Source organism: Prionailurus viverrinus, chromosome C1 (assembly GCF_022837055.1).
Source record: "Prionailurus viverrinus isolate Anna chromosome C1, UM_Priviv_1.0, whole genome shotgun sequence".
In the NCBI taxonomy this organism is placed as follows: Eukaryota; Metazoa; Chordata; class Mammalia; order Carnivora; family Felidae; genus Prionailurus; species Prionailurus viverrinus.
The window spans coordinates 13724484-13746038 of NC_062568.1; the positions used below are offsets into that span (position 1 = coordinate 13724484).

The 21555-nt window shown below is 51.4% G+C and overlaps 2 protein-coding genes across 3 annotated transcripts in view; one reads left to right on the forward strand and one right to left on the reverse strand.

Moving 5' to 3' along the window:
- Window positions 1–675: 675 nt before the first annotated feature.
- PRKAG3 (protein kinase AMP-activated non-catalytic subunit gamma 3) lies at window positions 676–8319 on the forward strand. Its single transcript, XM_047871480.1, has 13 exons — window positions 676–922; window positions 1390–1545; window positions 1896–2299; window positions 3320–3401; window positions 3892–3950; window positions 4070–4115; window positions 4335–4389; window positions 4574–4700; window positions 4834–4999; window positions 6762–6799; window positions 6973–7119; window positions 7491–7724; window positions 8299–8319. Exons 1-12 carry the CDS (start codon window positions 676–678, stop codon window positions 7605–7607), a joined length of 1644 nt encoding a protein of 547 aa, XP_047727436.1. The 3' UTR covers window positions 7608–7724; window positions 8299–8319.
- Window positions 8320–13341: 5022 nt separating this feature from the next.
- Window positions 13342–21555, reverse strand: part of LOC125173721 (sterol 26-hydroxylase, mitochondrial) — a 34021-nt gene continuing 25807 nt past the window's right edge. For both annotated transcript variants that reach the window (XM_047873207.1, XM_047873206.1), the window contains exons 2-9: window positions 19324–19514; window positions 16079–16278; window positions 15755–15952; window positions 15417–15589; window positions 14450–14616; window positions 14210–14291; window positions 13917–14129; window positions 13342–13761 (exon numbers count right to left, since the gene is read on the reverse strand). In XM_047873207.1, coding sequence (XP_047729163.1) covers window positions 13642–13761; window positions 13917–14129; window positions 14210–14291; window positions 14450–14616; window positions 15417–15589; window positions 15755–15952; window positions 16079–16278; window positions 19324–19514 — 1344 coding nt within the window. In that variant the 3' untranslated portion in view covers window positions 13342–13641. The remainder of the gene's footprint in view (window positions 13762–13916; window positions 14130–14209; window positions 14292–14449; window positions 14617–15416; window positions 15590–15754; window positions 15953–16078; window positions 16279–19323; window positions 19515–21555) is intronic.

Consider the following 21555-nt stretch of genomic DNA (forward strand, 5'->3'; position numbering starts at 1 on the left):
CCACAAACCCCTTGTCCCCAGCCTCTCTGCTGGCTCCAACTTGCCCTTTCTAACTTCAGCACCTCCCACGACTGAAGTGTGTACAAGGAAGACAGTCAAGCTCTACCTGCGTCCATTTTCCCTCCTTTGGCGCCTGACAACGATGAGAAGGAACCCAGGACTCTGAGAGCCCACTTCCTCCCACCTGGCGCCCCCGCAGCGCTCCAAGCCACCTCCCTCCATCGCAAAGTCCTTCGAGCTTGTCCTTGGAGACCCAGGAGGGAGCCCGGGCCCAGGCCTCCAGATTCCAGGTGCGCCCCTTCCCTCCCCACCCTGCCCCAGGCGGCTGGGCGAGAGCAGCTGAGCCCGAGGAGCCCTCCCTCCCGCTGCCTGACACCCAGAGAGAAACCGATCCGGGGAGGGCAGGGCGCCAGGGGCCGGGCCCAGAATAGTGCTGCCCAGCCTGTGTTGCGCACTTGCTCTCGGTTGGTCCGGGGTTGGCCGCATGGAGCGCGCACTGCGCCGGGTACAGGGGTCCCGGGGGACGGGAGCTGGGGCAGCCGAGGCCAGGGGATTGCGAGCACACCACACCCTGTGAACGAGTGTGAATGAGTGTGTGTGCGTGTGCGCACGAGCCTGTGGGTGCCTGTGAACACGTGTGCGCGCGCGTGTGTGTGTTCTTTGTGTCAGCGACGTATGTGGTGCCCTGCATGCCTGGGAATGGTTGGATGTGTTTTTCCGAGTGTGTCCAAGTGTTGGCGTACGGGTGTGTTTGCGGGGGTGCACCTGTGCGTGCATGCGTGTGCGTGCTTGCACGCGCACACGTGGTGGGAAAGGAAGCTACCCGTGGGTTCGGGGATGCAGGGCGTTTCCCCACCCCTTCAGACATTCTTCTCCTCACAGAACCCATCCTGGAGCAGCCTTGGGGGACCTGAGCGTCAAGGTAGGCGGGGCTGCCTTCTCAAGGGCGTAGCCTCTCCTCCTACTTCGTTTGTCTCCCACCTCTCTGGGCCCGCAGTCTCCACTCTGCTAGCCTGGCTTTTCTCTCTGTCTCTCCTCTTTCCTTCTTTGTTCCTCTGTTTCTTTTTTCCCTCACCCCCCTCTTTCCTCTTTCAGAGGAAGTAGGGAGAATCTAGAGGCGGAAGACTCCGAACCTAGTTCTGTTAGCACTTAGTAAATAGCTGTGTGAATTGTGGTGAATTGCCCCACCTCTCTGATCTCAGGTCCCGCTTCAGTAAAATAAGATGATAACATCTCCCTTATAAGATTGCTATGAGGTTTGAGTGAGAAATATATTGGAGGAGAACCCTTGGGAAGCTTGCAAATGTGAAATATTATGATTAATAACATTTTAATTGATTTTGTTGTGTTACTCCCCATTAACCAAACAGGCCCCATTCCCCCTTCCAGAGATGAGCTGTCTAGAAGAAGGAGAGAACACTTCATGGTCATCGCCGGCCATGACCACAGGCTCAGAAAGAAGCCATGAGAAACAGGGGGCCAAGGCCTCCAGGTGGACAAGGCAGGAGGCTGTGGCGGAAGGGGAGCTGCCGGGTCTGGGGGAAGGTGAGGCCAAGGCCAGTTCTGGGGAGATGGGAGCGGGGGCAGTGGGACATCCCGGAGCCTGGGGCTGGGGCTCTGCCCTGGATCCTTCCAGAGCACAGAGTTGGCCCCAACCCTCATCTTGTAGTCTGTCACTCCACATGGGAAAAGTCACCTGCACAGCAGAGCCAGGGGCCTGGCGCGGCCAACTCAGGACAGAGCCACTGTCTTGTGTGACTCTGAGACTCAGCTTTCTCACCTGCAAAATGGGGCCACAGCATCCAGGCTTCCCAAGGCTGCTGTGAGGATGAACAGAGCCAGCGGATGAGAAAGGTCTCTAGAAGACAGATTTACTGTCCTCTCCCCACCAACAGACCCCCAGGCCAAGCCACCTGCTGAGTACGCTGGACTGGAGGCCACGTTCCCCAAGGCCACACACTTGTCCCAGGCTGCTCCTTTGGCCAAAGTGGGCGCCCCACCAACAGAGTGGGACATCTTCCCCCCTAACCACGAAGCCTCGGCCGCTGGCTCCAGCACGGATGAGCTAGAGCTGGACATAGGGTTCCCGGCCACAGCATCGTGGGGGTATGAGCTCGGCCGGGTGGAAGAGAGGCCTGCCCTGTGCCCATCCCCACGGGCCCTGTTACCCAGGCTGGGCTGGGACGACGAACTGCAGAAGCCGGGGGCCCAGATCTACATGCACTTCATGCAGGAGCACACCTGCTACGACGCCATGGCAACCAGTTCCAAGCTGGTCATCTTCGACACCACGCTGGAGGTGAGGCCGTGGCTCTGCCCCACCTTTGTTCTCATGGGGCTGTAGCCTCCACTCACCCGCTCCAGGGCCCCCCCGCGAGTCCCTTTCCAGAGATCCTTCTTAGCACCATGGAGACCAGTGGTGGGGAGGACCCCTACTCCCCAGTTGTCATCCCAGCTCTGCCATTGAGTATGTGTAGGCTTTGGCATCAGTCACCGCTCTCATCTCTAAAATGGGAATGGGGGCCCCTGGCTGGTTCAGTCAGAAGAGTATACAACTCTTGATCTTGGGGTCGTAAGTTTGAGCCCCGTGTTGGGTGTAGAGATTACTAAAAAAAATAAAATAACATAAAAGTAAAAAATGACATAAGATGGGGACAGGAAATGCCTGCTTTGCCCTCCAAGTTTCAGAGGACTCCTGGAATAACCCGGGTCAAGTGGGAGTACTTTGTGAACCCCTAAGTATGGGGAAGACCTTGCAGGCTGGCTTAAGACAAACAGCAGGGAGCTCTCAGTAAGAGAAAAAAAAGATGGGTTCTAGCCCCTGCTCTTCCCTTGGGCTAAGCTATAGAACGCCTGCTTCCACTTTTACCATCACGTATAGCGGAGCAGTGTTTCCAGAAGCACGGCGATAGTATTACTTAGGGTGAAGCCAAATGAGTCAACGTCAAATTTATTTAGAGAAATCTATTTTGTAGATGCTACGCGAATAAGCGTACCTCCAGCACGTAGATTAGTGAAAACTATACTGTGTGTGACTGTACGCATGTAGCACCCGAGTAGAAACCCCGAGTGAGTTTGTCACACCCTGATGTGCCAGGTGAAGGCGTCACCACAGTGCCTCCGGCCACCAGCAGCCTCATCTCTGCAGCAAGTGTGCCTGGCAAAGAGCCTGCCAGTGTGTGCCATGGCCTAGGACGGGCAGTCAAGCTCATGCAGAGGAGATCTCGGGAGAAGGCCCCGGGGGAGGACCCTGGTTGGGACAGGGTACCACTGACGGGCAGTGAGAGACTCACCCCTCGGTGTTCTCTCTGGCCCTCAGATCAAGAAGGCCTTCTTTGCCCTAGTGGCCAACGGCATCCGGGCGGCACCGCTGTGGGACAGCAAGAAGCAGAGCTTCGTGGGTGAGGAGGGGCTGGGAGGCAGAGGGAAGAGAGAGATCTTCGAGGGGATTCCGGGGCTGAGCTCCGACACGCCACGGGTTCGGGCAGACCCTTGGCGTGAGCCAAGCCGGGGGCTGGCGTGGGGGAACATCCGATCCCGGCCTCGTGGTGGCCAGCTGGGAGACCCCCATGCGTGGAGGAGGTTTGACCAGCTGACCACTCCAGCTCTACTCACCCATGGTCCCGTGTCGTAGGTGCTAGATAGGAAAAGAGAAAAGGGAGAGGAAGGAATTAGGAGAATAGAAAAGGGTGCGGCAGGGGCGGGGAGAGAAATTACAGGGGAAGCACAAAAGGCGGGGGGGGCGCTGCCCCGCTTCCCTCTGTCCACAGTTCCCACAGCTGTCTCAGACCTAGGACTCTGGCAGAGCCCGGAAGGGGGTCTGACCCCTCAACCTGCCTCCCACCACGAGGCCCCAGGCTGACCTCCTGCCCTTCCCTCCTAACCCTGCAGGGATGCTGACCATCACAGACTTCATCTTGGTGCTGCATCGCTATTACAGGTCCCCGCTGGTGAGGAGTGGGCTGGGGACCCCAGGGGCTCCCATCTGGGCTGGGGCGGAGGGTGGCTCAGGGAGCCTGGTGCCCGAGGGGCCCGTGTCCGACTTCCGGAGTCCTGTCAACGTCTCTAGGTCCAGATCTATGAGATTGAAGAACATAAGATTGAGACCTGGAGAGGTGAGCTGGCGGAAGGGACCTGGAAGGGGCTGAGGGTGTGTGGGTGAGCATGGGGCCAAGGACCCGAGGTGGAGGATGGGCAGTGGGGATTTCTTGGAGGGCGCAGGGGAAGGGTGAGAGGGAGCCCAGAGGGCCTGAGGGAGGAAGACAGAGGGGCTGGGCTGCCCAGTGAGGCAAGGTGGCCAGCTCCTCAGGCCTGACTCTGGCTTTTTCCTACAGAGATCTACCTTCAAGGCTGCTTCAAGCCTCTGGTCTCCATTTCTCCCAGCAGCAGGTAAGCGTCCCCAGCCACCCACCTGAGCCTCCTTGCCTGAGCAGTCCCCTTCCGGGTCAGCCCCTCAGTTCTGACCTCAGGGGCTCATCCCGTGGCAGACAAGGCAGTCTGGACACCCTGTCCTTCTGCAGGGGCTGGGGTGGGGGTTGTCTCTCCCCCAGACCCACTGCTCCCACCTCTGCAGCCTGTTCGAAGCCGTCTACACCCTCATCAAGAACCGGATCCACCGTCTGCCGGTCCTGGACCCGGTCTCAGGCGCCGTGCTCCACATCCTCACACACAAGCGACTGCTCAAGTTCCTGCACATCTTTGTGAGCCTGGGCACAGCCTCAGGGTGACCCGAGGGGCTGAGAAGTCATTGGCCCAGCAGACCGGGGAGGGAGCCGCTGGGAGCACTCTGGGGGCTGCTCCACCTTGACTGCCACCTGTCCCCAACCCACCCAGGGCTCCCTGCTGCCCCAGCCCTCCTTCCTCTCCCGCACCATCCAAGATCTGGGCATCGGCACATTCCGAGACTTGGCCGTGGTGCTGGACACGGCGCCCATCCTGACGGCCCTGGACATCTTTGTGGACCGGCGCGTGTCTGCGCTGCCTGTGGTCAACGAAGCTGGTACCTGCACCCAGAAGTGGGGCTGGCTGGGGTGGGGCCGTGGCAGGCAGGGGTCTGTGGGCGTCTGCTCGGGACCCAGGGTGGAGTTAGAAGTCTGCCTGCTTAAATCTTGGACCCTTACTTAGCCTCTCTGTGCCTCAGTTTCCTCATTTGTGAAATGGGAATCTTAATAACACCCATCCTCTGACTTCACGGGATGATTTGAAAAGATTATGTGCAGTTAAGAAGCATGGTAAGAGGAAACCGAAGATGAGATTTTAATGGGAATTCACCCTAAAATGGGCCATGGGATCCAGCCAGACCTCACCTTCTTGCCTTGAAGAGAGGGATTAGAGGGACTACATGATCATTTCTTTGGTTGAACTGTGGCTGTAAACTGTTTCAAAGTCAAAATTGCTGTGATGAAGCTAGATATCAAAAAATGTTTTTTTATTTGTTTTTGTGTTTTGAATGTTTATTCGTTTTTTGAGAGACAGAGACAGAGCACAAGCAGAGGAGGGGCAGAGAGAGAGAGAGGGAGACACAGACCCTGAAGCAGGCTCCAGGCTCTGAGCTGTCAGCACAGAACCCAACGCGGGGCTCGAACCCACGAACGGCGAGATCGTGCTCTGAGCCAAAGTCGGACGCTTAACTGACTGAGCCACCCAGGTGCCCCAAGAAATGTTTTGATTTATTTTTCATTATGAAGAATTGCAAATGTATGAAAATGGTGGGACACACCGTATAATGAAAGCCACATATCCGTCACCTGGATTAACTATTGTTAACACGTTGTCATAACCAGGGTTTTTTTTTTTTCCCCTATTTTTTGCTAAAGTGATTTAAATGACAGAGATCATGTTATTTTATCCTTAACCCTTTAGTCTGCATCTCTTAAAATCAGTATATGTCCTATATCACCTAACAAAACCAGAATGACTTACTAATATCATCGAATATCTGAATCTAATTCTCATTTCCTCGCCTTCCCCGAGAATATCTTTTTTACAGGTGGTTTGTACAAACCAGGATCCAGTTAAGGTCCATGCTTTGCAATGCTTCTTTTGTCTTTAGTTTCTTTAATCCAGAACAGTTCCTTCCTCACTTAATTTTCATAGCACTATAATGACAATCCTGGGTCAGTCGTCCTATAGAATGTCCCCCCATCCAGATTTGTCTCTTTGCTTTCTACAGACGGCCTCAGTGTTGTTCCTCTATTCCTGAGTTTCCTGTAAACTGGAAATTAGATCTAAAGGCTTGATCGGGTTCAGGCTATCCATTTGAGGCTAGGATATTTCAGAGGTGACACTGTGTAGTCGAATTGCATCACATCGGGAGGCATGATTTCAGGCGTCTCCTCTCTGGCTGTGACGCTGTGTGATCTGTGGGTTTAGGTAGTGGCCCCTGGATGCCTGTTTTAAAGCCAGTAGCCTCGGGGCGCCTGGGTGGCTCCACCGGTTAAGCTGACTTCGGCTCAGGTCATGATCTCCCGGTTCGTGGGTTTGAGCCCCGTGTCAGGCTCTCTGCTGTCAGCACAGAGCTCGCATCAGATCCTCTGTCCCCCTCTCTCTCTGCCCCTCCCCTGCTTGCACTCCCTCTCTGTCTCTCTCAAAATAAATAAATAACCTAAAAAAAAAAAAAAAAAAGCCTGCAGCCTGGGGAGGACAGGGAGATGTCCAGTAACTCTTTCTGAAAGCCTGCCTCCGGCCCTTGCACAGCATGCTGGTTCTGACGTGAACCTCTTCCTTTTCTCTCACCACCTGGCCCCCCACCACCCCTGCAGGACAAGTCGTGGGCCTCTACTCCCGCTTCGATGTGATTGTAAGTGTCTGCGGGAATAGGGAACTGGGGTGCCACCGGGAGGCTGTGGCTGTGAGAACCGATGGAGGGGTATCTGTAGCCCGGAAGGACCTTTAGAGGTGTGTAGAGGGCAAGTGGATAGGCGGAGCCTGGTTAAGGGGCTGACTGACATGGCACTTGCCTCCCTGCCCCAGCACCTGGCTGCCCAGCAAACCTACAACCACCTGGACATGAGTGTGGGCGAAGCCCTGAAGCAGAGGACACTGTGTCTGGAAGGAGTCCTTTCCTGCCAGCCCCATGAGAGCTTGGGGGAAGTCATCGACCGGATTGCCCGGGAGCAGGTACCTCGTGCCCCTTCATACATGCCCCCAGCACATATGGCCCAGTCCCCATGAGCAGCTCCAGCTGTCCTTGGACACCGGACACCTGCCCTGTCCTCCCATTTTATGGCCATTTCAAGCTCTCAGTGTCCACACTCGTCTGCAACTGATCCTGCAACTGGAGATCTGTCCACACCGGTCTGCAACTGGTCCTGCTAAGGGCCACAGACAGCTGATCACCCCGGCGTGGTCAGAGCTACTTCTAACTGGTTTCTAGGAGATACTTTTCGGCTCCCCCACTTACGTCGTTGCCCCTGAGTCTTGGTGACAATCTCGTTGGTTACCATAGCTGCATGGCTCGAACCTCTCACTGATCCTCTGCGGACCCGCAGGTACACCGGCTGGTGCTAGTGGACGAGACCCAGCATCTCCTGGGCGTGGTGTCCCTCTCCGACATCCTTCAGGCACTGGTGCTCAGCCCTGCTGGCATCGATGCCCTCGGTGCCTGAGAATATCTGAGTCCTCACTCCCAGGCCGTCTTCCACACGCAGAAGCCAACGAAGGGAGCCAGGGAACATGGTCTCCATCTTTCCCCACCCCAGTTTGCTGGTTTGGCTGTGGTTCAGGTAGGCTCTGCCCTGGGCCATCGGCCTCAGCACCAGCCCATTGGTCTTCCTAGGCTCTCAGATCTCAGCCTGAGGCCCCCTAAGGATGGGGGTGCCCAGCTCACTGCTGAGCAGCCCCATGAAAACTACAAGTATCAGGACTCCCCGTGAGGCCCCCACTCTGTCCCACTCTCCACTGAGGTCATGAGGGTAGTCACAAGAGGGGCGGAGAGGGGCTGGGGTCGAGGCAAGGGCAGTGATGTGATTTCAGATGCTCTGGGGAGTTTGACCTGCCTTCTCGCAACTCAGCTCCCACCTGTTGGGAATCCCACTGGAAGGAAGCAAGTTAATAAACCTTTGTTGAACAGAATTTCCATGCTCAGTCAGAACTACGGCTGAAAGGAGGGGGTTTCTATCTAAGTAATCATCTCAGTAAATCCGACATGACCTCAGACTCTTTCCTGGTACCGCGTTGGCTAGGGGCTGGCTCAGATTCCACCCGCTTGGCAGTGGATGGCAAGACGAGGTTCCCCTACTGGAAACGCAACCTCTCCTGCCCACGGAGTCACTGTCTTGTCTTCTCTTTTCCTCACAGGCTTCACCAGCCCTCTGTCATTGCCCTTGCCCTGCCTGTGCTCCCAGAAGCCCTCAGGAATTCCCAGTCCTCCATGGGATGATGAAATTAAGAACAGCTGAGTCGAGCCTGGAGATCTATGAACCAGAGGCACTGAGATTACCCCAGGGCTGCCTGCTCCATGCCTACCCATATCACTTTCCCCCCACTGGCCCCAGTGGAGCGGCGAGCCCTCAGCCAGTTGGGTGTATTCATGGGCTCTGGATTCCTCAGCTTCTGGACTACCTGGGAGGCCCTGCTATTCTTCCACACTACTAAGGGTGGCTCCCCACAACTTGGCCACTGCCCTTCTTCCCTCCCAGCATTGAAACAGCAGCCATGTGGAGAGCCTGTTGAGTGGGGTCCTCCCTCCATTCTCATCCCAAGCACCAGCAAACGGTGTTCTCAGTCCCCAGTGACAGCCTGTGTTTGGATCACTGAGGATGAACACTGAGAGAACAAAAAGAAAAAGAACAACCAACCCGTGCACTTAAATTGTATAAGCTTCACTCCGAAAACACTAGTCATTTGGCCTGAACCTGCAGCAAGAGCCCTGTGCTTTCTGAATTCAAAGACGCGAGGGAGAATCTGTAATTGACAAACGCTACCACTGGCCTTGCTTTTGTGCATAGAGTGTTAGTTTCTTTTTTCATTTTTTATTTATAACAAAACCATAAAGAAGATGTTAATTAGTTAATGACAGAGTAAGTGCAACTCAGTCCACAAACTCTAATCTGCTAGAGACAACTTTTTTTTTTTAAACACTGAATGTAATTCCTATTATGGACCCTGTTTCACCAGGTGGTAGAAATTAATCTCCGTTTGGGGTTCACCCACCACCTTTTCCTGGGGTTAACTTTGGTGAGAAGGAGAGGCTTTGAGTAGTGGAAGACTTTGTTCCTCACTTATCATCAACCACACTTGTCAGCACCTGCTAAAATATTCCCATTCCTTTCTCTCTGTCACTTGGTCGGTCACTGGCAGGCATGGCCCCTGCTAGGTGCTCCCTCAGTCCCTACCACAAAGCCTCCTTGGGCCTGCCTTCTCTGGGGGCATGAAGACATTCTAGCTCCTGGACCTGCACCCCTCTGGGCTTCAGGACGCTGTGTGGTCCCAAGCACATCTGCTCAGACGGACAGCAAGTGATCTGTTCTGCGCTGAGTTTTGCTGTGTGTGTGTGTGTGTGTGTGTGTGTGTTTAGCCCCTACCCTGGAAACATAGGGCACAGGGATCTTATCATCTCCTTATCATTTCCAAACCTCTCTGGGGTATTTATCATATTCACCTCCTCCCTTCAGACACAGCTCCCTTCTCAGGGGCCCCAGAAATGTCTAGTCTCTTTGCCTCCCCACCCCCCACCAACCTATGGAATCTTCACCAGTGGGGCCTTTTTCTCTAACCCGTCATCCATTCTTCCAAGTCCACTGCATGTGTCTTGAGTTCTTGCCACCTGCTTTGAGGGTCAGGCTTTGGAAATTCCAAAGCCAAGGCCAGGCTTCGATTATGTCATCCCTCCCCTGTGGCAGTGGACGCTGTCTGCTATCCAGTGGGGAGAGGAGAGGTTAATATTTCTAAAATATGATCCCACCACATTTACCTCACAGAGCAACAGAGTGGAGACATTTGTGCTTGATGAGTCAGGCAGTAAATGAAGGCATTTTCTCACAGACATGCATCTTCTGTTTCTGACTTTGCCATAACCCATGGGTCAGTGCTGGTTCTGCTCTGGCCCTGCCTGGGAAGGTCCTGGGCCTTGGGCTCAAGTGGGAGGATGGGGGTGCTTCTCTGGGCCTGTCTCAAGTGACAACCTTGGGGAGCCTGGGGCAGGCTGCCTCCTGCTGCAGCCGACTGTAGGGAATGTGTAGCAGGGTCAGTCCTTTGAGGTGGTATCCCAGGTTGCTCTGCGTGAGCAGACCGTCAGGTCAGCCCAGGTGTTCGGTGGAAAGGGCAGCCTGAGGAAATCACTCTCTCCCCCTCCTGCTCCCCCCCAAGAGTAGATAGGTCTCCAACCTCCTGGGCCCACCATTCTGAGGACCCAGCAGTTACCCCTTGGGCCCTTCTCCCTAACCCTCAGTTCCTGACAGCCCTCCCGCATCATGGCTGCCAGAAAAGAGGCAAAGGGTTGCCATGGGGACTACTCCCGCCCCAACTCTGAATAAAAGTATGAAGGCCAGCCACTCTGCTGGCTCCTCTGTTCATACCTAGGAACCTGGGGCTGGCCAGATGGTGCAGGCATCGTTGCCTCCATGCCCCCGACTCCTGCCCTGACCCCCGAGGCCCCTCTGAGGTTCTGTGACCTCCAGGCCGGACTCTCATCCACCTCTCTCATCATCTCACATCACCTCAGCAGTTATCAACCCTGGCTGTGCCACAGGATCCCCAGGGGAGCTTTATAAGATGGTAATGCCAGGGCTCCGTTCCTAGAGAGATGCTAATTTCCTGACTTGGGGGGTGCGACCAGGGCAACTGTATTTTTTTGTAGAAACTAGAGGCTTGCGATGCATAACACGTGATGGGCACGATAGCTTGCTGAGAAATACAGGCGCCTCATTTCCATAATTAGGAAAATTGTCTGTCGCCCTATGGCGTCTATATTATTTGTTATGACCAAGATCTACAAGAAGAGCTGGCTGAAAGCAGGGGCACAAGGTAGAAGATACACGATTTGCTGGCATTCTCGCTAGCCTTACAAACATGTGCAAATACAGAAGAATTCAGCACAGGGTTACGTTATGTCCATCCCCTGACGACAACTGTCAGAATTTGTATTGGACGTGCACCTTACATCTGGAATCACAAATAATGAGCTAGAACTGAACAAATATTAATGAGCCAAGATACATCAAGAGCTAAAACATCTGTAGAACACGAGCATGTAGACAGCCAGAAAATATTGGGTACTCGGTCTATTTTTACTCCTGGGAGTGCTGCATAAATGTTTAAGAAGACAAGCTGATGTCAAGGGGCACCTGCATGGCTCAGCCAGTTAAGCACCTGACTCGATTTCAGCTCAAGTCACGATCTCACGATCCATGAGATCTGTGCTTACGGCATGGAGCCTGCTTGGGATTCGTTCCCTCTCTGTCTCTCTCTGTCTCTCTCTCTCAAAAATAAATAAATAAACATTAAAAAAAAGAAGAAGAAGAAGAAGAAGACAAGCTGATTCCTTAAAGTCTTACCCAAAAATATGGATTCTAATTGGATCCAACAAGTTCAAATTAGCTGGAAAGGGAGTAATGAGATGTGCACATTGTTTTCGGTCAAGAGCGTATCTCCTGTGCTGAATTAATGTCCACTTATCCGTAATTATCCTAATTCCTATTGTTCTTTCTTCGCAGTCAGGTCAGGGTGGATAATCGGGGAGCCTCACTGTGACAACACTTTCCTGTGACTTATGTGGGCAGCTCAGAGTCCTCGAGACCCCAGCCCCCCCGTGGTCTGAAGGAGCAGACACTGGAAAAGGCAGAAGTTGCTGAGTGACCTGGTGACAGAAGTCTCGCACCCCACCCCCTGCCCCGAGCCCAGCCCCCATTCTCTGCATTTATAGGGACCGCTCACAGGTGGATCCCTGCACAGGTGGCAGACAGCTATGCCCTCAGAGTCAGGAATTCCTCCCAGTTCTCTCCAGATCGCTCCATACAGAAAGCTCTGTATCCTCCCCTCTTCTTCCTTCCCCTGCCTACCATCCCAGCCTCTTCTCATTTAACAAACATTTTTTAATCGCCTCCTAGATGCTAGACACAGAGTTGCTCACTGGGCTCCAAACTGAAAGGAACTTGGTTTGTGCCCTCTGGTGGGTGCACAGCTGGTGGGGGAGACCGTGGGGTCTCCAACAAGGTGAACAGGTTGAGCGCTCAGTTCTCTCATGTGGGTGGGGAGGTGGGGAGAGCACAGAGGAAGTGCTTGTGCTCCCCCCAGAGAGGTCAGGGGAGGCTTTTCAAAGGCAGTGACATTTGAGCTGAGCCCTAAGGAAGGGCAAGTTCTCTGGGATGACGTGGCAGTTGGTGAAGACACTGTTCCAAGAAGAGGGGACACGAAGAACCAAATATTGAGGCCAGAAAGAGCATAACGTGCTCAGGCAAATACAAGGAGTTGGGGTTCAGCTGTGGAAAGGGTGTCTGGGCAGGGAGTGGGGGTGGCGGGCAGGGTGCCAGAGTCTTCTAAGCCATGATAAGGACTTTGGACTTTGCTTCATGCCTGAGGGAAGCCTCTGAAGGATTTTAATAAGGGCAATGATATGACTTTCTTTATCCTCACAAACAGAAGAAATTTGATTTTAGTTTTCTATGACCCAGCAGGAATTTACAACGGGGGCTGGGCCTCATTGCCTTCTCCAGCCCCGGGTACTCCCCAGTCTCCGTGCCAACGTGCTTTCCCTCTGGTTGGCTTCCTGCACGGAAGAGGCTGGAAAACTAAAAACTACCATCCCCGTGTTCTCTTGCAGCTCGAGCTCCAGCCTCTCGGTTGTATGTGAGGCACACGGAAGGTGGGAGCGAGGCGGCGGTCATGGGGGCCAGGAGTGGGGGCGGGGAGGCTACTGCCCACCTCCCCATCCCCCACCCACCCCCACCAGCCCTGACCTGGGAGACGAGGAGTAGCATAGGGCCCGCAGTTGTAGCGATAGCTTCCCAGCACTCGTCCTCCCGAGGGCGGCCAGTGTGACGCATCCCAGGCTGAGTGCCCCAGGGCCGTCCCAGGAGTCATTCCTGGAGATCCAGCCTAGCACACCTTCATCCATGTTTGTGGCACCTCATTACCTCTATCAAAGCACTTCTGTTCAAAAGACGGTGCCCCTCTTGGTGCCCGGAGGATTGTTCTGCAGATCCTTCTCGGGCAGGGCCTTGGCCAACAGCGCGTGAAGACAAGGCCTCTGTGTGAGGTCCAGGAAAACACAGGTGTTCTCATTTTCCATGGAGGGAGATGGCTCCGCCTCCCACAAGATCCTTAAGTGGGGACACGGTGTTCCCCACACACAGAAAGGGGGTCAGATGCTGGGTCATCAAAAAGAATGACAAAGGTCTCCAATTATCAATAAAAGTCCCTTTATTCTATATTTTTTCCAAAGATAGCCATGTGACTGCCGGCGGGGGGGCGGGGGAGGAGGGCGGGGGGGGGGGAGAAGTGGCCTTTTATCTGAGAAGGAAATGTTCAAAATTATAAAAGTGGCCAAAGCTCAGGGTTCTACAGAAAGTACACTGTCTTGGACCGCTGGCGTCTGGGAGCCTCTCGTCTGAGACACAGCAGTGGCCAGAAATTACTGTGCCAGAGAGAGAGAGAGAGAGAGAGAGAGAGAAGGGGGCTGCTCCAGGAAGGCCCGGGCCCAGCTCAGCACTGTCTCTGCAGGAAACGCAGGCCCACCTTCTTATTGGGAACCAGGACGATGCGGGCCACGCTCCTCACCTCCCCCGTCTCGGGGGCCAGGACCACCTCATACTGCTGGATCAGCTGGGAGGTAAAACACACATGGGCCTTAGGATCCGCGATCTCCGTCCCCTGCCCTCCGCTACACGCTCCCTCCCTGTGCTGCCCTTCTGCTCCTCCCCACGGCCTCCATCAGCCCTCCCTGGCCCACTCAGCCCTCCAGCCTCTCCCCCACTCACCCTTGACAGCAGCAGCTGCATCTCCAGTTCCGCAATCCTGCGACCCAGGCAAGCCCGGACCCCATAGCCAAAGGGCACAGAGCCAAATGGATGCTGGACCCCAGGGGTAGCAGGCTGGCTCTTCTTCAGCCAGCGGTAGGGCCAGAAGCTCTCTGGCTCAGGGAAGATGTCAGGGTCACGGGACACCACATAGTGACAGAACACAAACTGGGTCTGCGGAGCGAGAAGGGGCAGCCCATCAGCTTAGGGCCACAGGGCAGCCCTGGGAGCCCCAGCTCTTCAGCCCCACTCACGTTCTTGGGGAAGAGGAAGCCACCGACTTCGATTTCCTTTTCCGTGATGACCCGGGAGTTCGTGGGGACCACGGGGTAAAGGCTGCAGGGAAAAGAAAGCACAGGTTCACCTCTGGTGCCCCAGGCCCTTCTTCCCATCTCACCCCTGGCCCTAGCGCCAGCCCAGCAGCCCCCACTTCCGACTCCTGTCTCTGAGTCCTCCTCTGCACAGACCCTGTGCTCCTGGGAACCGCAACCTACCGCAGGGTCTCCTTAAGCACAGCTTTGAGCAGGGGCATGTGTGCTAAGTCCTTGTACTTGGGCACGTGCCCGGGGGGTACCATGCCCACCACTTCCTTATGCAAGGCAGCCTGGATCTCTGGGTTCTTTGAAAGATGGTACAGGGCCCACGTCATTGTGTTGGATGTCTGGGAGGCAGAGGGAGAGATAAAGTGAGGAGGGATTTCTAGGAAAAAGGCTAGTTAGGTAGTGGGGGGAGTGTGAGTGAGCGTGCGCGGAAAAATGAATTTGCCGCGAGCATGGCAGAAAGAGACACGGGCTCATGGGGACCCTCCATGTGACTCCACAGCAGGATGAGGACCCATATGATGGAGAATCACGTTCTAACAACAAGGAAACCGTAACAGAGGGCAACCCCCCGTGACAAAAGGAATGCAGAGTCTGACCAAGAAGGCGCTTGTGGCCGAGCTCTCTGCTTAAATTGCATCTCAAATAGATGTGAAATGTGACTTCCTAGCTGGCCAAGAGAGGCTCCAGGAGGCGATGGGATCCCTCTTACAAAAGAACCATGCCCAGAGTGCCTGGATCGCTCAGTCGAGTTGGGTGTCCGACTCTTGATTTCTGCTCAGGTTATGATCCCAGAGTTGCGGGATCAAGCCCCACATCAGGCTCTGTGCTGTGTGTGGAGTCTGCTTAAGATTCTCTCTCTCTCTGTCTCTGTCTCTCTCCCTCTCCACTGCTCACATGCAGGCTCTCTCTCTCTCAAATAAAAATAATAAATAAAAAACAAACGAAAAAGAACCATTTCCTGCCCACCTCTGCCGGGATGAAGGACCTCCCTGTTTTCCTTCTAGCTCTACATCTGAGACACAGAAAGAGAAGCAGGTACCTGGAGGAACGAAGGTCAGGCTCAGATGAGGGTAATGGGGAATTGGTTCAGGACAGGAGCTGGGAGCCCCCGGTCTCCTTGCTGGCCCCCCTCACGCACCGTGTCTACGCCAGCCAGGAGCAGCTCGGGCAGGCTGCCCATGACCTCATGAGCACTGAGCTGTCCTCTGGTGAGCAGGAAGTGCAGGTAGCCAGATATCTGCACTTCGTCTGGCCCACTTTTCTGCAGCTGGGTCTCTATCTCCTTGAGTTTCTGATCAATCAGCTTCTTCCCTACAGAGACAATGGAGAACAGAGGAGGACAAGGTCAAAAGCCATGATCTCCCAGGACCAAGAGCCACTCTGACGGCTGGAAGCATGAGGTAGGGAGTCCTGGGACAGACTGCTGACGCACAGACCCTGGAACCCACCCACAACCTCCCTCCCTGGCCTCCTCACCGAAAGAGAAGATGGTGTTCCAGCCATCCAGATATCGCTTCCAGAAAGGCAGCAAGGAACGGCTCCACTTGGGGAGGAAGGTGACATAGAGTGAGTTCTGGAACATGAGCCCGACAGATCTGACGAAGGCCACAGTGTCCTGGGGGATGGGTCGCTCCAGGCAGCCAATACGTTTCTCAAACAGGATGTAGCAAATAGCTGGCAGTGCACAAAGGCCATCACAAGAGGTGGTGTCATGGCACCCAGAATCCAGGGGGCTTGAGGAGAGGGAACACGACCTGCCTCTGGCCCCTGCCCGCCCAGCCCCTGTCCCCACAAGGGTACCTTCCAAGGCAAAGTAGTAGAAATGGTGAGCCATGTCAGACACGTGGTCCCCTGAGGCACTCTCTGCCAAAAGATGGTTCAGGTGGGCCAGGAAGTCATCAATCACCTCATTCAGAGCATCGGTGTAGAGCGCAGCTTCACTGGGCTTCAGCATCCGCTGGTTCAGAGCTTGGCGTAGCTGGTACCAGTGGTGTCCTTCCCTGTGGAGGATGGAGGAACCACACACTTGTAAGCAGCTGATGGAGGTTAGATTAGATGGGGTCTTCCCCCTGCCCCGAGACCTCAACAGGGTCTAGGAAAATCTCAGACTCCTAGACTTAGAATTACAGAATCACCGAATTTCAAATGACAGAATCTTGGAATCACAAAACTTCAGAATCTCACTATACCATCGTGGGAGTAGTCAAGATGCGCATCTGGAACCAGACTCCCTGGGGTCAAGTCACAGGTCTGATGATTACTGGCTGAGTGACCTTAGGCAGGTGACTTAACGCCTCTGTGCCTCAGTTTCCCCTTCCATAAAAAGGGAATAATAAGCGTGCCTATCTTAGTAGGGTTGTTTGGACAACTACAGTGCTTAGATCAGAGCCTGGCACATGGCGAATGCTTAAGGAATGTCGACTCTGATTATCTTAGGATGCTACAACTCCAGAATCTTCTGTATGTGAAATGAGGAGGAACTCCGATGGTTCCAGTCCTCTGTGTGGCGGATGAGGAAGAAAGGAGGAACAAATGAGGGTTCCTGGGATGCTCAGATTCTGGACCTTCATGCTCTGCTTGACTTAGTGGGTCTAAGGGACAGGGAAACCCACCAGGCGGGTGCCCCAGCCCCTCCTGCTACGGGCATCCAGTAAGGGGTTGTGTCCCCATCCTGGTTAGACAGGGATGCTCACGAGGGTGGGACCATGCTTCCCACAGCGGGGCTTCATGCTCAGGAACTGTCCCCACCCGCAGCTGTTCCCCAAACCTGTTACCTCTCCTAAGAAAGCTGGGTATGGGCCAAGTTTTTAAAAGCTAGTTGCAGAGTAATAAGTACAATATGGTCCAATTTTACGAGGAGGAAAGGAAATCCTAAATATCCGTATGTGTATCCACATGTTTCCACATAGAGTAGAGAAGAAGGACCCACCAAACTGTCAGGATTACTTGGAAGAATGGGATGGGAGTGGGAGGTAGGCAGACAATATTTCATCATTGGAAATCTTACAATAAGTATTATTTTTGAATTTTAAAAACCAATATGGTATTTAAAAAGATAGACGCTAAAAAGGCTTATGGCAAGAATCGGGGTTTATTTTTTTAATTTTAGAAAATTATTTATTTAAATGAACCTGAAACCCCAGGAGTTTTTTTTATTATGTTGGGAAACCCTGCAAAAAGATCAACTAAAAGTGTCGCTGACAAAGAAATGAAAGCCAGAGTAGACTCATGTATTGGAACTTCAGGCTGTAGGGTTTCTCTGAGAGTAAAAAATTCTCCCAATAGTAGCGATCAGATTTGCGGAACTTAAATGAGAACATTTTTGCGGTTGTTAAAATATTTCTTGGGAAGACAATGTTTCATAGAATGAGATGTAAAAATATATATATTTATGTACTTATGCACATATATACACTAAAACAAAAAAGAACTCATCATTGGTTAGTAAAATAGCTTTAAAATACATGTATATGGTACAATATAACTAGGAAACTGGCTTTAGAGTAAAAAATTAAAAACAGGTGACAAAGGGGTGCACATAACATCCGGCTCCAATTCTAGATCCTGAGCCACCAATTCCAGTGGTGGCCTGACCTGGCGAAAACCTAAGACCCAAATCTTGCCCTCGGGGTCAGACATCAAGTTAAAGAGCTCTTGAAACATAGGCCTTCTCTGTTCTCTTCCCAGAACTTCGAGCAAAGGGCTCAGTAATTGTTGGAAGTTCTAAAACTGTCTACCTGTGAAGGAACCAGGAAAAAGGGGTGGAAAAAAACCACATGTGATGGGAGAATGGACGTATGGGCATCAGAGGCAGATGAAATGCACCCTCTCACCAGTTCGCTTCCTTTCCAAAAGTATCAAGGCATTAATTTCTTGAATTCCAGAATCGGAGAGATCTCGTTCGCCAGTGGCAAGCGATGTAAAACCTCTCTAGGCTTCAGTTTCTTCATCTGTAAAATGGGGATTATAATACTATCTACTTCATGGGCTTGTGAGGATAAGGTGAGATAATAAATGTAAAGAGACTAGCCTGATACCTGGCACGTCACAAACACATAGTTAGCTACTATCCTTGGTGCCATTACCACAACCACCGCCAGGATCAACTCTCGTCTCTTAAGAAATGTCGAAAGCATGAGATGTCAAGCAACTAGGGAGAATAAAAGTCGTTCATTACTTTGGAGCTCTGTTAACATACCATAGCAAAATGAAACCTGTCACGGGGTGAAAGAGGTGATGGGGATTAAAGACTACATTTATCATGGTGAGCACTGAGTAATGTATAGAATTGTAGAAGCACTATTTGTACCCCTGAAACTAATATAACACTGTATGTTAACTGTACTGGAATTAAAATGAAAAACGATTTTAAAAAACCCTGTAATATACCCAGTTACAACCTGTGACACTGGGAATGGTTCATCGCCAATGATTCTCGATTGTTTACTTCAATTGGCATATGCGTATATAACATATTCAGCCCGTCCTCGAATTTGTCACTGCCAAAATAATCTTAACTTTTCTGGGTGTAACTTCAAGGCTGAAACCCACATCTGTTTCTACGTATGGAGAGCACCTGTGAAAGTTATATGCAACAACAAACCTATAATACATAATTTAGGAAATATTTTTAAAGTCAAATTCAGCCTTCCTAATTAATATGGTGACAATGATTTTTCAACTACACATAGATTATGGCTCACGTTGCGATATCTTCAACCATAATGTAGAATAATGGGGCTGGAAAGGTCCTAGAGAGAGCGTGGAGGCATTCTACCCCAAACTTCCCATTTTACATATAAGAAACATACGGCCAAGGAAGGAGAAATTATTCATTTGTCCAAAGTCATAAAATACATTAGTGGAAAAGACAATGAATGGCCGCTGGGCTTCAGCCCATCCCAACCAGCTTTCTAGACTGAGTATCAGGCTCAGAGGATGAAGGGAGAGCCTACCCTGCCCATCATCCCGTGGCTTCCCAATGCCATTGCCCTTGGGCCTGGCCCTCTGAGGCCTTGTACCAGTCCCTTTAGGCCCCAGCTCACGTGGTGAAGGGCCCATAAGCCAGGCCCTGTTGGTCCCGGTGCTCCTTCCATAGTTCCATGTCGTTCCGTACTGGGTACTTGCTCTCTTGCCGCATCACTTGCTCCAGGAGTGGGGCACTGGCCAGGTTCACATACATCTGAGGCCCTAGGCGGGTTACCCACATTGGACCATACTTGGTCTTGTTCAGCATCTGTGGGGGTCAATGAAAGCTGAATAACCATGGCCCATCCAGGTAGGCATTTACTAGAGAGGAGATGGGATGGGGGAGTATCTGATAATCACACCAGAGCAAGTGGGATGGGCAAAAGCAAATTTTAAAGGAGGTAGGCACTAGGATGGCCTGTGGTTCTGAAAGAACACTGGAAAAAAAATGAGCACACAGGAGTTAGAATATTCAGAGCAATGAGTATCTGGCAGAACTGGGAGAATTGAGGTCCTTGGAGAAGCGAGATTTTAGAAACATGGGATGTGGTAAACGGGGTATGTTTTGAGGTATAAACATATGGGGTCCAAGGTTTTAGAGAAACTGAACCCTTTAGTGAGGTATAATAGAATACCTATGGCTTCTGGCTTCTTCAAAGAAGCATTTAAATCTACTGCAGCTTGCTTTCAATGAGATAAAGATAAATACCTCATGTATTCAGTGAGAAAAAAGAAACACAATAGAAACTCCAGGAAAAACAAGAAGCTGAGAAAGAAAGTCAAGATTAAAATATGAAGGTATGTGGTATGAATTTATTTTTAACAAAAAAGTTTTTAGCTGCTCAGTAAAATAATGATCAACTATTTTATCTTAGAATTTCTAAAGCACTTGACAATCGGTACCCATTGCATCTGTGAAACTGGCATTGGTGTAATGTTTTTATAGGTGCTGGAAATGAGGGGGAAAATAAGTATACTTTGAGTTTTGGAGGTAAAACTTAAAAAGAATCCACAAACACTGACACTAAATTTACTGGCTAAGTTAACACCCACAAACTTAAAGAATTTGAAACATAGTGGTTTCTTACTGTGTTTTACTATTGGTGTTAAAAACTAGATTCTCCTAGGACCAATGCGACCTAATTGCCCTCAATATATTACCCAGTTGCCCAGAATCCACCCCGAACTAACAGCCGATTCTGTCAGTTCCTAGGAATACAGCCTTGACAACCCCCCCGACATCTATTTAGTTTTGTTTCCACTTTCACCTCCCAGTAATGCCTACCAGCGTGGTATGATTTTGAACAGATGATTGTGTGTAAACTACAGGGATTCCTGGAGAGAAACAGGCATATTTGTACATTGCTGGTGGGAGTCTAAAATTACACAAACCTACATGGAGGACAATTTGCTAACATTTATAGAAATTACAAATACATTTATAAACAAAGTATGGGAAGTCTACATAATTGAATACTATGTCACCTTAAAAAAGGATGAATCACCCCCTGTGTAGTAATATGAAAAGTTGGATTGTAATACAGAAATATACATAACCAAAGTAGATTGTTAAATGGAAAAGAAATATACATAACCAAAGTAGATTGTTAAATGGAAAAGTATGATATCTTCTGTCTAAGAAAGGGGGGCTAAATTAGAATATACAGCATTTGCACTTGCTTTTATAAAGAAATATTGGGTCATATCAGAAACTAATTAAAGTGACTACCGATGGGGCAGGTGGAGGGGACAGCAGTGAGAGGCAAGATTGCACAATGTATATCCTGTCATATCGTTTTGAGCTTTGAACTATGAGAATGAATTCAAAATTTTGATTTTTTTTTATTTTAGAGAGAGAAAGAAAGAAAGAAAGTGTGAGTGGGGGAGAGAGGCAGAGGGAGAGAGAGAATCTTGAGCAGGCTCCACAGTGTGGGGCCTGACTCAGGGCTCAAACACATGACTCTGGTATCATGACCTGAGCCAAAATCAAGAGTTGGACATTCAACCAACTGAGCCACCCAGGTACCCTATGAATTCAAGTATTTTTAATCTAAAGGGAAAAAAAGAAAGTGTATTGCAAAACAATGAGTCATCTGCCACTGACCAGGTAATTCCAGAAAGCGGGAAAGGCTGATCAAACCTCTCAATTCATGTATATACTCCTTAGATTTATAAGGTTCCATTTTGTAAAAGTACTTATATGTCTGTTTTTCTCTACTGAATTCTTTAGGAGAATTATCTTAAACATAAGTTTTAATTTGTGATTCCAGTTGGTTTATTTAAGATATTAATGACAGGGGTGCCTGGGT

Bases quoted from the DNA above. Each gene is read 5' to 3' on its own strand.
- PRKAG3 (XM_047871480.1), top strand. From the start codon at position 676: ATGTGGTGCCCTGCATGCCTGGGAATGGTTGGATGTGTTTTTCCGAGT. The intron at 4,116-4,334 runs GTGAGCTGGCGG...TTTTTCCTACAG, and splicing joins TAAGATTGAGACCTGGAGAG to AGATCTACCTTCAAGGCTGC. The intron at 4,390-4,573 runs GTAAGCGTCCCC...CCACCTCTGCAG, and splicing joins TCCATTTCTCCCAGCAGCAG to CCTGTTCGAAGCCGTCTACA.